Source organism: Oryctolagus cuniculus, chromosome 11 (assembly GCF_051225735.1).
Source record: "Oryctolagus cuniculus isolate XC-2025 breed Fujian yellow rabbit chromosome 11, ASM5122573v1, whole genome shotgun sequence".
NCBI classification, from domain to species: Eukaryota; Metazoa; Chordata; class Mammalia; order Lagomorpha; family Leporidae; genus Oryctolagus; species Oryctolagus cuniculus.
This window is the reverse complement of record NC_142877.1, coordinates 34,333,835-34,349,020: the sequence shown is the minus strand read 5'-3', so window position 1 is coordinate 34,349,020 and position 15,186 is coordinate 34,333,835. Positions and strand designations below refer to the sequence as shown.

Genomic DNA, 15,186 nt, shown 5'->3' with positions numbered 1-15,186 from the left:
ACCAGCAGATGGAAGACCTCTCTCTCTCTCTCTCTCTGCCTTGCCTCTCTGTAGTTCTGCTTTTCAAAGAAATAAAAAAAAAAAAAACTAAAAAAAAATTAAAAGGAAATCTTACAGAACCTAATTCAAATCACAAATACAAGAAAAAGAAAAGCAAGTCCATTACATTTGAAAGTCAGCTAGAATCTGCATGTTTTATGTCATTTGGGGGGAAAATTTGGTGAAGACATGAATAAGCACCCTTTGATAATCAAGGAAAATATCATTTATGAAGAATGGCTTAGTGGTTGGTTAAATGCTGGGATCCCATATCACAGTACCTGGGTTTGGAACTCAGTTTCAGTTCCAATTCCAGCTTCCCAATAATGCACACGTTGGGAGGCAGCATGTTGCAGCTCAAGTAATTGGGTCCTTGCCATCCCTGTGGAAGATCTGGATTGAGTTCCCAGCTCGCAGCTTCCGCCTGGTACAGCACTGGCCGTTGTGGACATTTAGGGAGTGAACCAGCGGATGGGAGCTCTATCTGCCTGCCTGTCTCTGTCTCAAAGAATAATAAATGAACTCAGGTCAAGAGACTCCAGGAGTGTACAAAAGGCAAAGCATTTACTAGAAAGCATCATGGGAGTAAATACTCTGACAAGTGTTAAATGTGTTTTAATTTTTTATTAGAGAAGGTGGGAGTTTAACTTCAGTACTGATGGTATCATAAATGTGTCTGCTTTGTTCAGAGGAACACACAATTTGTACAAGCATATACAACAGTTTGGTCGGTGTTCTGAGTCCTGAAATCAGTCATCTGATTAGCTGCAGACTCCCAGGTTGCCATGCGCTCCTCTGGACTCTGGAGCACGGCTCATTCCCCAGCGGAATGCTTTCTCATGCACTGTCTGCAACACAGCTACAGCTGGCGTAAGGGCCATGCAGGTGAACACTGTGGCAAATCGTTTTGATATTTAAGACATAAAAAGGTTATTTCCTGATATGAAATTCTGAAAATCTGCATAAATATTTCTGTGTAAAATTAAATTAGTTATGTATTTTTTCAAACTAGAACTTGAAATATCAAGAATGCCCACATAATTCATATACACATATATATAGACTTTTTCATTATGCTAAAAGTCTTGATAGTCAAATTATACTCTGTGCCATACATGTATTTAACCAGTATTTATTTGGCATTAGGTTAACTGTGTCTGTATGGATTAGTCTTAATTGGTGCTTGTGTATCATGCAAACATAGTTCTATTATTCCTGGTTACTAACCTTGTTATGTGGCAATACTTAAATGATTTTGCTCTAAAACAGTGTGAATTAAGAAGTATAAATACTTTATACATGGTCACATTTACAAACATTTGCCAATAACCACTTCACAACCTTTTTGGTGTAATAGTGAATTGTAGTATCTGGAATCTGCAGAAGAAATTCCTATAAAGCAATGTCAGATGTAAACTTTCTTAAATGTGCCTAACAGAATTCCCCTTTCAGTACTGGTGAATTTTGGCACAGGTACACTGCTCTATTTTTCTACTGTTCTAATAATTTCCACAACTTTCACAGGAAATTAGCCTCTTATGGCATGGTAAAGACATGGCACTTACTGATGAGGTAACTTAGATGTAGAAAAATTCTGCAAAAGTATTTGTCTAGCAGACCACCACTTCTGCTAATGAATTTATAGACAGAGTTTGTTTTTCTGAGTGCATGCACTTGCTATTTAATTGCTAATGCACTATATTTGCTGCAGCTCAAACATGTTCTAATGCATCACAAAGCAGAGTTGTTAACACCAAGCTCATTTACTTGTGATGGTATTTTGTAGCAAACATGTTTAAGTTGTATCATCAATGGTTAAACTCTGCCTTACTGGAATAGGAGATTTTTTTATGGAATTGTAGCTACTTTTGGTTGGCCAAGGAAATTCAACACTCCAACTGGTAAAGATATGTACGTAGGTCATACAAGTCTCTCCGGTTCTGGGCAACCTTGTCTACACATAAAGGAAACATGAAAGAGAACAGCGTTCATCCACGGAGTTGGTGTTCAGAAGTCTGGGGAGTGATCTTTTGATGCTTTGTGGTTTTGCTGCTTCAGTTTGTATTCTGGAGTTTCACACTACTGTTGCTGGTCTGCGGTCCATCTCGGCTTCCAATTTCACCATCTGCTGCATCTCCTTCGCCTATAACGTCAGAAACACGGCCTTACATGTTGAAATCCTCTCTGGAAGGCACTACACAACCTTGGTCTTTCTTCTCTAAATCTGAGGTTGTCACTATTGCCTTGCTACACAAAAAACTGACCTCGGACCAGCAGCAACAACATTGCCTGGGACTTTCTTAGAAATGTAGAATCTTGGAGCCTATCCCAGACCAACTGAATCCAAATCTGCATTTCAAAAACACCTCTAGGAAATGCTTATGTACATTAAAGTTTAAGAAAGGCTGGTCTACACAGTGCCAGGAAACCCACTTGAAATATAGGTTGAGCCACTCACTTGATGTTTACACTATATCACATCAAACTGATTTGATTTGATTTGATTTAGTTTCTGGATTGTCACATCACTTTGACTATGTGTAGATAATTTTATTACTTTTAGAAAGTGTTGTTTATGCACAAATTATTCCCCAAATGGGCTGAAATTTAGCTAAAGGTAATTACCTAAGAATCTAATTGATGGAGAAGTTCAAGTGAGAGCATATTACATTGGTTTGGTCAATTGTGTAGCTCATACTTTAAATATCTAAACCTCCCAAATGAAGTCCTGTGACAAAATTAGTTTAACCCACAAACCATATGGTGATTTTCTTCTAATTACTGTTTTATATTTTAGTTTTACACTTCATTTTGGGCAGGATGGATATCACACACCAAAGAATTTTCTTCATGCGTAAATTTGACGAATGGTTCCCTTGACCCAGATATTTCTTATGCCTGGAGTTTAGTACTACTCTAATAGAAAAATGAGGAAATGGAGAAAAATATACAAACATGAAACTATGACACAAACAGTATTCATAAGAGATGACAGTGAAACATTATCAGTGCTAGAAATCAAATATTTCTATGTTTAGTAAGTAGTAATAAAATATTCCTATATTTCTTCCCCGTTAGCATTTAAAGATAATATTGAATGCAGTTCAGAAGGAAGAATTCTAAGACATTAAAAGATTATTCCAACAGCTAAATTCTTCTATGAGCAGGGTGACCACTGCCAACTGCCTGGGACAATTCCGGTTTATGCCTGAAGTTCTGGCTCATGTGAGCAGTGTTCCTTCAACTCTCATAACCATCTTGGTTCAGATAATAAATTACATGGTCACCTCACTTACAAGGGTTGCTAGGGTTGAGATCTGATAAACCAGATTTGGCAGAGAGCATAAGAATATACCATTTCTGCATGATACAGCATGTCTACAGGCAGACCATAAACTCTCTGTTATTAAAAATCACTGACAAACTTTGGGATACTTTAAAGATTCACTGGAGTCCTATTAATACTGAGGAATATTTCACTCTGTGACCCAGGCTTATCTGTGGCCATACAACAGCTATAGACCACTATTCTTAATGCCTGGGCATATCTTCATTACTGTCACCCGTTTCACAGATTTGCAAGCGGAAATGCAGCCACAGAGCCATCAGAATTCTCCAAAAGTTTGGGCGTTTCAGGTTAAATATTACATCAGAAATCCAAGCATGAAATAGTCAAGTTTTCAAATCCCAAACCCTTAAAATATTAATTAGTTATGACCATAGTGATTCATAAATGGAGACTGCACCAGGAAGGAAAGCAATGTCTTGCTGATCAGAGTTTGAGTCCTACCTTGTGTTTGGGACACTGCATGACAGGATTTCAAAAGCTGTTTGTACAAAAATAGTCATGTCAAATTGAGTCATACATACAAAACAAAGAAAATAAATGAATATTGAAGTGAATTTGCGAAATGAATGCAAAACTATATACAGAAAAGCAAAAAGCTAAGAATAAAACATGTACACACCCATCAGTGACAAACCTTCCCCCGAGTTGATCTCAACAGAGAAAGAGGAAAAAAAAAAAGAACAAAAACAACCGATGCCTACTAGCCCAGATTGCTCCTCTCCTGGCAGCAGTGCATAGAATGCCTAATCTTTAGCAAAACCTTTCACCTGTCTTCATTAAATGATAGGATTGATGACAAAAATAAATTTTTGAGACTTGAACGTGACAGTAATGGATTCACTAATGTTTGAAATGGTACACGTCAAGACGGATGAGATGCTGTGTGGCTGGGGGGCCTACAGGACAACTCTCAAATAGGAAGAAAAACCTCAACTGTTAGAGCTTTAATGAATAATTGGCTGACCGAGCAGGCAACACTGTGAAGTGGCTTACAAAGGACATATGCCGTTAGAACCCAGAACAAGAACAACAAAATGTAGTATTAACGCATGAGTCATTTTGGCCAATGCCCTCAACACTGGCTTAAAAAGAGGGGGAGAAAAGTCTTGGAGTTGAATAATGGTTTGGGAGATTGTTTGGAATTGTCTGGAGACAGGCAACTGGGTTCCCCCTCCAATTTTTGCTAATTAAATATTTAATTGGTTATGAGGGGAGCTCTACTGCATAGTTCTAGACCTTGCCTTTTATGAAGAAAGAAACACAGTTATTTTATGTTTCACATTGTGCCTCTGATGGTGTTATTGCATACAGAACAACTAAATTGACAGTTTTCTGATTTTTAAATTCCAAATATATATAAAAGGTCTGGCACTGAATTTGCTATTTAATGGGTCATACTTGTAAAGCAAAGCTGAATACAGAAATTCAAGTCTGAATTATTCAACATTTGCCAGAAGCATCATTATGATACCTTGAATTTCTTTTTCTTGAATCTCATTAAGCCTCCATCAAGTCTCAAGTCTTTTCATGTTCTGGGTTTTCCTAAGCTTTTGTGACTCAAAGTATCATTTGTGGGTGGTACTTATCATTGATGACATATTAAGAGGCGTTATGTAAATTTTGGAACAAAAAGCTAGCATCTTCCCAATCAATACAGCTTTCACTAATCCAGTATTTTAATGCAAGAACTCTGATGTGGTTTAAATGACCCATGTATTAGGATAAAAGCTTAAAGTGAGTTTTTATTATGTACTTTAGCTTTGAAATGAGAAACATTAGATAACTTTATTCCCTAGCTCTGATCTACATCACTATTGTAACGAGGAGTAATTTTTAGCACATTTACATTCTTTAGTCAAACTTGTTGCCAAGCAACGCAATAATTTCCGAGTAGTTTCCTAATTTAGTTAGTTAAAACATAACTGTGCCTTACCTTTCATTATGCCCTTGTCTTAAGGAGTATGATTTTTTTTTTTCAAAGGTATCCTTATCTGCACCTATCTGAATCATGTAAAGCTTTGGACATGGTAGCTTTAGCCTTATACACATTCCCATGTTTCCCCATGAGGAACACTTTCTGAGAAGGGCTTTACGTGAACAAATATAAGCTATGCAACTTGCACCAGAATGCGATGCATCTATGAGTTGGTCAAATGAATTGGCATTATGGGACAATAGACATGTATTGTCCCCTTGGGGATTGGTTGACTGTTCATGAATAGAAGCATTTAGCTGAAGAGGAAATGTGAAACATAACTCAGAAATATGTTGATGAATAAAACTTCTATCCATCAAAAAGTAAAGAGGCTGAAATCAGAAGTTGGATCTGTTATCCTATGACAATACCGAAAAATATATTATTGTTTTGTTCTACTTTCTTAAAGGTACTTTTTAGTATATTTTCTACTTAAATATTCTTCAGTGGCAGACATTTAATATGAAAAAATATATATATACCTTAAATAGGACTGCTCTATAAATGAGAGGAAAGAAGAAAGAATGTAGTACAAGTCTGTAATTCATCAAAACCTCGCCATAGCTTCTAAATTGAAGTAAATTATCTAGAAACAATAATCCACCATATCCAAACCCACTACATCTTAAGAGCACAACTTGAACCAAAAGAGACTGAAGTTTAAATTGAAGGTAAAGTTGCCATACAAGAAACAGGTGCTTCCATAAAATGGCTGGGACACTGTGGAAGGAGGAGGAGGGGCTGAAACCCACTTGAGATAGGGTTTCCCAGGTCCAAGCTTCCAGGTTAAAAAACAAAATTATCTCGGTGTTGGTATATACCTGATGGCCTAACTTAACAGTAGGAGTTTGGCAAACTCTTGATTTGTGTGTATTTATTTATTGTTTTGCTGGCAAAACCAAGAGTGGCATGTACACTCATGTTGAGTGTTCTGTAGAGTTACAGAGGCTCACAACTTTAGATTCTAACATGTAAGCCTAGGAAGGTTTTCCTAACTTTAATTTTAGATTGAACCTGAACATAGGTGATTTCTCTGTTAAACATAATATTACTTGTTTGTATGATTCAAATTATAAAACTCTAAATAAAAATGGATAAATTAATTTTTAACCTGTTTTCTTATCCTCTTACTTTTAGTAATGTAATTCTATGTTCAAATGCCTATTTATTCTTTTCCTCCAAGCCACATTCCTTTACTGCTCCTCCAAAAAATTACTTTCTAATCCTTTTGAAGGAAATGGAGCAAATACAATAGGCAGCAAATTCCTCTAGTCATCATACTACCCAGGCCACTGGCTTCAGAAGAGGGGTCACTGGGAGCCTTGGTATTTGCATCCTGAAGCTGCTGCCTACATCTTTTTATGTATTTAAGTGAAATACCTGTTCATTCTGCTTCTCTAGGAATTCTAGGTGTTCAAGTTGGACTTTTTTCAACTGATCCATTTCTTTGGATTGCTTCATTGCAAGCTGTAAAAAAACAAAAAGTTGATAAACTTTAGTTTGTAATCTTAAAACTTATAGATGAGGAGTAATTTTTAAGTTTATAATTTAAGTGAGGGAGATAACTTTTAAAAACAAAGAAATAGTCTGAAAACTCAATTTGAACCCTAATGCCTTTACTGTGAAAATCTTTCCTGCAATATATTAGAAAAATAATAGAGCATTTGTACAGGACTAACACTTGGCTTCATTTTCTGTATAAAATGGTGCCAAATAATTACTTCAGAGATTTTGGTAAGATTACTCTGGCAGAAAAGAATAGCTGGTATGCTTAATGTACAGAAAAATCAAATTAAGCAAATTAGCTAGAAGCCTGGTATTTAAGTATGATTATTACTTACAATTTTTCAAGGAAGAGTGTCAAGGAAATTACAGAATACTTACTCTCTTTCTTTCTTCCAGAAACTTTTTAGTGTTGCTGCTGTTTAACTCTCTGACCCGCCTAAAGATAATGGGTAGAAATAACAGTAGGCTTGATGGTTAATGTGATTAATATTACATCAAATAAGAATGTTATATTCAATCAAGTTATCTAGATGCAAGTATTGTTTCTTTTTCTTAGTTTCTATTCTTGGATTTTCAAACATACAATGTACAGAGAAAAATAAAGAAACAGCTGTGTGTATATCACTCAATATTAATGTTTTACTATATTTACTTTAGAAAGTTTTACAGCTATGATTCAAGCCTCCTGTGTGTGCATGTGTGTATGTACATGCTTCTCAAACTGTCCTCTGCATACAAACCACCTGGAGATGCCACCAGCACAGACTGCTGAGCCCACACCCCACTGAGTTTGACTGACTGGATCTGGAGCAGATCTGAGATTCTACACCTCTAAGTTCCCAGGTGGTGCTGATACTGGTGTTATTACTTTGTGTGTTCTCAAAATGTATCCAAATGGTAACATATCTGGGTTTCTTCATATAACTTTTCACTTATTTTCATGTTTTAGAGCTAGATACCTACGTTTCAAACAATACCATTATTTTCATCTGCTGTACACAGTTTTCCACTTATGAATAGATAACAGTATTTCCAGATTACCATCAATAAAAGTTATTTCTAAACAATGCTACAATGATGTGGTACACAGGGCCCTGCAATACTTGTCAGGATTAGTGTCCAATGAGTAGCCGAATGAGTGAGGCTTAGTGCATACGGGCCAAGGTTCCCCTTGGGTGTGGACTGAGACTTGCGAGTTGGTAGGGTATGAACAGCTTCATCTTTACTGCAAAGCAGCTGTCCTAGTTTGCACATCCATCTGCAGGGCCTGGTGTGATTCTTTCTCCAGATCCTCAACCACTACTGGTACTATCAGACGCTGACATCTTTGTCAACTGCTGGTCTGCTGAAGGAGCATCACCGGGCTGTTGTAACTTCTGTTTCTTTGAGTAATGGTGAAGAGAGGAGTATTTTTCATGACTGAATGGACCTGACTGGTTAACTGAAGGTAGTTATAAATCTGTTCAGGTTTTCTCCATTTTCAGTCAGTTTTGTGTATTTATAGTTTTCTAGGAAATTTTTCATTCTGTTTTTAAAGTAATTGCTAATAACAGCCTTGATTTTTTAAAAAGTGTTTATTGTCTATACAGTTATTTCCCCTTTTCTTTTCCATTTTTTTTTTTTTTTGACAGTCAGAGTGGATAGTGAGAGAGAGAGACAGAGAGAAAGGTCTTCCTTTTGCCGTTGGTTCACCCTCCAATGGCCACCACAGCTGGCGCGCTGCCGCCGGCGCACTGCGCTGATCCGATGGCAGGAGCCAGGTGCTTCTCCTGGTCTCCCATGGGGTGCAGGGCCCAAGCACTTGGGCCATCCTCCACTGCACTCCTGGGCCACAGCAGAGAGCTGGCCTGGTAGAGGGGCAACTGGGACAGAATCCGGCGTCCCAACCGGGACTAGAACCCGGTGTGCTGGCACCGCTAGGTGGAAGATTAGCCCATTGAGCTGCAGCGCCGGCTGAGCCCCTTTTCTTTTCTAATGCCACTAATTTGTGCTTTCTCTTTCTGCGTGATCAGTCTTAGGGAAGTTTACTGATTTTATTATTTCTGTCAAATAACAAACTTTTGTTTGTGTAGATATTCTGATTTGTATTTCAATACTTTCTGATTTTAATTTATTATTTCTTTCCATTTGAAATCTTTGGATTCACTCTTTTTTCTATTTTTTTTTACCCCACTTGAGTGTTTACCTCATTAATGTTAATATTATTAAATATATATTTATATATATTTAGAGAAAGAGAGAGATAGTGTGCTAGGCTGTAATTTTCATTCCAAATATCACTTTAGCTATCTTCTACACATTGATAAATAGTGTTTGTATTGTCATTCAGTTATAAGTACTGTGTAATTTCTGCAGATATGTCTTTTTTTGACCTAAGAGGAAGAATGCTTTTTAAGTTTCCATATCTTTCTTAGTGGAATGATACATGTTAAATTTTATTTCTCATTTTAGTAAGTGGATACACACAAATATACAATGTGTGAATTTAGAAGGCAACTAACCAGGTGGCATAGAGAAATAGTTTCTTTAAAAAAAAAAAAAGTTATTTGGGGGCCGGCGCCATGGCTCACTTGGCTAATCCTCCGCCTGTGGCGCCGGAATCCCATATGGGCCCCGGGTTCTAGTCCCGGTTGCTCCTCTTCCAGTCCAGCTCTCTGCTGTGGCCCGGGAAGGCAGTGGAGGATGGCCCCAGTGCTTGGGCGCCTGCACCCACGTGAGAGACCAGGAAGAAGCACCTGGCTCCTGGCTTCGGATCAGTGTAGCTCCAGCCATAACGGCCATTTTGGGGGTGAACCAACGAAAGGAAGACCTTTCTCTGTCTCTCCCTCTCACGGTCTGTAACTCTACCTGTCAAATAAATAAAAAATCTTTAAAAAAAAAGTTATTTGTAGTTGTGTTGGAACCACCTATATAACTGAATAGAAAGTTGAAATAAACAAGTATTAAGTCAAACAAGGAAAATAAATTTTAAAACACCTTGCTGGATAAGTTAGCAGTAACTCAGAACTGAAGATAATTTAACCTCAAGTGAGCTGAAGTCTACTTTGCAAGATATTTGGAAAAGGTGGTAAAGAGGTCTTAATAATTAGCACATTTATCATGTTGAATTCTGTACTTCACCTTGGGCAGTGTAAAATTGTTCAAGTTAATGAGGTTTTATCATGGCTGAAATATTTCAAGTTTTTGAGCTCAAGAAGACAATGTCATTTCTATGTATAGAAGGCCCTTAAACAAACTTCTTATCTGAAAATAATATACAGAGAATAGCATTTTTTAAAATAGAAATAAACTAGAACCTGAGAGATACTATACTATCATGGTGCAAATAAGCATTAATCAAAATGATTAATGATCTCCACAGAGTTTCCTTATTGTGAGGCACAAATAACTCTCCATGTTGACTGGGAAGTGTTCTTGCCCAAGGGCTGAAATGGTGGTTCATTTTCAGGTCAAAATAACTATGGAATTCCATATCCCCTTGGTGGCCCATATTTACAAATAGAATTTAAGCCAACAACAGCACAGCATTAAAAAATGTACTAGATGCTATGATGCTGTCTATTTTATCAGATTGCAAGTTCACCATTACTTATCATGCTAAATAATTGAAATGTATTGTAAAACTCAACATCCAGGTAGCTGGACAGGTGTCCTGTCATGTTCAACACAAGGAGGAAATTCCAGGTATTTAACAAGCGAAAGGCCAAGGAGCAGGGGAGCTAAAACATGCACGCTCTACTTTGTCCTCTAATACTTGGCCTGTGGCTGGGGGAGAGACGAGTTACTCGAAGCCTGAAACTTCACATTCAGGTTGTAACCCTAAGAGCTGATCTTCACTTTGTGCTGCATTTTGTGAGGCATAAAATACAATCTTTCTGCAGGACATAGACTTCAGCCTAAGAGCCACCATCTTGTCAGGTGTTACTCCTCCAAGAGAAGGAAGCTGGCTGTGCCTGACTACTGGTGTGCTAACCCAGCCCGGAGCTGACAGCATCAGGATACTGACATGGATGATGAACAGCACAGAAGAAGGTGCCATTTGTGATCAGTGGGAATCAAGTGCAGTACTGGATATGACTTTTTTTAAAAAAGATTTATTTATTGGAAAGTCAAGTTGTAGAGAGAGGGAGAGACAAAGGGAGAGAGAGATCTTCTATCGACTGGTCCACTTCCCACATGGCCAGAAGCTTCATCCAAGTCTCCATTGTGGGTAGCAGAGGCCCAGGCACTTGGACCGTCTTCTGCTAATTTTCCAGGCCATTAGTAGAGAGCAGGATCAGAAGTGGAGCATCTGGTACAGGAACTGGTTTCCAAATGGGATGCTGACATTGCAAGGGGAGGCTTTTACCTATTACACCACCATGCCAGCCCTGTACCATGACTATTGATGCTGCCTTAGATCTCCTTTACCAGCTGTGGCTAAAGGGGAGGGTTTTAAGATGTTCCCATTTATCAAGACTGCTGGAGGCAAATCAAGGGCAGAGGATCACCCTCCTGCTAATCTGAATTGTCCCATCCAGAATGAGCAGATAACTACACATGTGAGATGCTTGCAGGGTGAACCCCACTGGAATGTAGGAATGACATTTTGAATTATATTGATTTTTATGTCATATTTTATATAATTCTGTTTGAAAATAAGCACATATATTGAGTGTAAATTTATTTTACCGGTGGTAGTAAACAATCAAAAAACTGGAGACTACTATTCTGCAGCAATGAAAATAAAACTTTATAGCAGGTACAACAGCAGAACACCTACACAAAACCACAGGTGTTTTATATCTCAGATATACATGTGTTCAGCACACCTAAACCTTGCTGGGACTATGTCTTTAAGTCAATGCCATATTTCCCCTTTGAATGTTCACAGACTTACCTTTCTCGTTCTGCTTTATTCTTGATTGATTTATCCTGGCTGATGGCTTTGCTATTTTCCATAGAAATCTTGGCCTGGTGAGCTCGCATTTCCTTGCTTTCCCTATACATTGAAAAGAAACAAATTGGGAGAGGGAGTATGGAGAGTTAGTGTTTAATTGGAACAAAGTTTCAATTGGAAAATTTGGAAAAGTTCTGGAAACAGATGATGGTGGAAGGTATACAACGATGTGAGTATACTTAATGTCGCACACTTAAACATGGTACAACGGTAAATTTACTTTATGTATATTTAACCATAATTTAAAGAGATGGGAAAACAGAACAAATTCAGTTTGTAACTATAGCACTAGGTTCATTTTTATTTTCATTGTTGAGCTCACCAAGTTATTTTATGTTTTGGAAAAAGGAACAACCCACACACATGTGGATGCTGTTCCCTGAGGGGCAGTGTGCCACCTAGTGGTGAAGTAACAATGATGATCTATTAAGAAGAGAAAATACCAGGGTACTTCAGAAAGTTTGTGGAAAATGGAATTAAAAATTAGTTTGGTGCAAAATTTTTTTGAAATCTATATATACACATATGGAATCTTCAACAAGTTCATGAAAAAAAACTGGGGAAGGGGCAGTACTGTGACGTAGCAGGTGAGGCTGCCACCTGCACTGCTGGCATCCCATATGGCCACTTCTGATTGGGCTCTCTGCTATGGCCTGAGAAAGCAGTGGAAGATGGCCCGAGCCCATGGGCTCCTGCACCCGCGTGGGAGAACTGGAAGAGACTCCTGGCTCCTGGCTTCAGATCAGCCCAGCTCTGTCCGTTGAGGCCATTTGGGGAGTGAACTAGTAGATGGAAGACCTCTCTCTCCCTCTCTCTCTTTCTCTCTCTCTCTCTCTGCCTCTGCCTCTCTGTAGCTCTGAATTTCAAGCAAAATAAATAAATTTATTTTATTTTATTTATTTTTTAACAGGCAGAGTGGACAGTGAGAGAGAGAGAGAGACAGAGAGAAAAGTCTTCTTTTGCCGTTGGTTCACCCTCCAATGGCCGCAGCGGCCAGCGCGCTGCAGCCAGCGCGCTGCGGCCAGCGCACCGCGCTGATCTGATGGCAGGAGCCAGGAGCTTCCTTCCTGGTCTCCCATGTGGGTGCAGGGCCCAAGCACTTGGGCCATCCTCCACTGCCTTCTTGGGCCACAGCAGAGAGCTGGAGTGGAAGAGGAACAACTGGGACAGAATCTGGCGCCCCGACCAGGACTAGAACCCAGGGTGCTGGCGCTACAGGCAGAGGATTAGCCTAGTGAGCTTCGGCGCCAGCCCCAATAAATAAATCTTTTTAAAAATACTACAGATTTGAAAAATTTTCCACATCAACATAAATTTTTACTTGTATTTTCCATGACTTTTTTGAAGTATCCTTGTACAAAGATTTCCATCTTTGCTCCATGTTATTTGGTACCAGATGGGCTGGGAGATAGATGTTCTAACTTTTACAAGTGATCTTCCTGTTTCTGGCTGCCGGCGGTAATGAAAGGCACTAAATGTTTCAAAGAAGCACCAGCAGCAAAAAAAGGATGTTTGCATGTAACTAATCCCTGTGTGTGCATGCACACATGTGCATGACAAACATTCCTATCTTTAGATTACTTATGTGAACATTAAAGGGATAAAATTTACAATACTAAAATGAGTACGATTAACAAAAATTACTCTGAAACCTATTGAGATCTCCTTAAAGCACTGACTATAAGTGGGTAAACAAAGAGTCAGGCAACCTAAGTGATGTTATTTGCTATGCATCAAAAGGAATAGATAATACTGGAGTGGGAAGTTCTTCAGAACCTCAGCAGCAGTAATATGCATAGAGATTCTGGACCTAAACAAAGGGGAAAAAAAAGCTGCTCCCAAATTTTCTCTACCTTGTGAGTAAATAGATCATTTTAAAAATTCATTCATTTCTCAAACATTTGTCAATGACTAAATGTTGCTGACAAATGTAAGAAAACCAGGGTTTGTAACCAAGAACAGCAGCTGTGATGGTGGAAAAACAGAATCACCTGGTGTTTGAGGGAAAAAAGCTTAAACACTGTTCTTGCTTTGAAAAGATGCACCTGCCATTGATATATTTGTTAAGGTGTTTCCATGCTCAATGTAGGGTTTCTTCAAATGACTTCCTAAGCAAAGCAAAGTTTGATTTTTTTTCCTTCAGATGAAACCCATTATTGTGAGCAACTGTTTTAATTTTTTCATCTATAAAAATGACAGAAAACTGCTTTATTCTATGAAGTATTATTGGATAAGGGGAGACACTTAAAACCTGGTGCTGTAGCAATGGTCAAAGACAGAATGAAGACAGGATCTTTCTATGTATGGAATCAAGAGTATTTTTAAGCAAAAAAAGATGACAGTTACTGATAACATACAACTGAACAACATAAGATGCATGGAGTGTAGGACATTTTCATAGAAATGTTGCATGGTAGGTATACAACTTTCAGTTGGTGCGATGGTTTGGACATTAGCGTGGATGCTGAATGTCCCCCAAAGGCCTATGTGTTGAAAGCTTGGTCCCCAGATTGATGCTACTGGACAGTGGTGGAGGCTTAAGGAAGTGGGTCTAATGGGAAGTCCTTAGATCACTATGGGATATGCCCTTGAAAGGTCGTTATCTGGAGAGGGTTGTTAAAAGCAGGAATCTGAGTTGGGCTTAGCTTCTCTCTCTTGCTTCCTGGTTCACCATGTGATTCTACCTCTGCCAGTTCCATCTTCTGTCCTCAGGAGAGGCCATACCAAAAGTGCTGCCCAATCTCGGACTTGTCCCCTCCAAAAGTGTGCACTAAATAAACCCCTTTTAAAAATAATCAGTTGCTTCAGGTATTTTGTTATAGTAATAAAAAGCTGATTAATATAGTTATCTCAAGTGAGAATTAGAAACCAAGGCAAAAACACAATGCTCCTGTGGCAATACCTATCATTCCAGATAAGGCTGGGAATTTGGGCATGAAACTATATACCTCAAGCAGCTGGGATTTTAAGTTTTTTTTTGTTGAATTTGCTTGTCTAATGCTTCTATTTTATACTCTTTTGTGTACACTGATAGACCCTAACTATGGCATATAGTGGCCACTAAGTGGGAGGTGAGCAAGGTGCAACAAAGCTGTGATGAAAAGACTTAATCAACAAAATCTCTCTTCTGTGCAGGGAAAAGTCCAGCTCTTCATTTGCAGTATTTCAAATGCAACATTCACTTTGCTGAAGTGGGGTGAGTCCAGAGAAAACCAATACTTCTTTGCTGTTTCTTACCAGGCTGGTCTTCCTAAAATTCACTGAAGTCCCAACAATGAAGAGACAGGGAAAAAGGCTCTGCCCACAGTTATCCATTGAATGATTACAACTGAATCACTGTGGGAGCTCTACTGTCTGGTCTTTATGTCTCCCAGTGTT

General features: G+C 38.5%; 1 protein-coding gene across 50 annotated transcripts in view; it reads right to left on the bottom strand.

Moving 5' to 3' along the window:
• Positions 1-648: 648 nt before the first annotated feature.
• Positions 649-15,186, bottom strand: part of PLCB4 (phospholipase C beta 4) — a 440,816-nt gene continuing 426,278 nt past the window's right edge. For 46 of the 50 annotated variants that reach the window (XM_089307289.1, XM_070052074.2, XM_089307288.1 and 43 more), the window contains 5 exons: positions 11,749-11,850; positions 7,248-7,305; positions 6,744-6,830; positions 3,830-3,866; positions 649-2,182 (listed from right to left, as the gene is read on the bottom strand). In XM_089307289.1, the coding sequence (XP_089163415.1) occupies positions 2,094-2,182; positions 3,830-3,866; positions 6,744-6,830; positions 7,248-7,305; positions 11,749-11,850 (373 nt within the window). In that variant the 3' untranslated portion in view covers positions 649-2,093. The remainder of the gene's footprint in view (positions 2,183-3,829; positions 3,867-6,743; positions 6,831-7,247; positions 7,306-11,748; positions 11,851-15,186) is intronic. The other 4 variants (XM_051846256.3, XM_051846254.3, XM_051846255.3 and 1 more) reach the window with 1 other exon arrangement.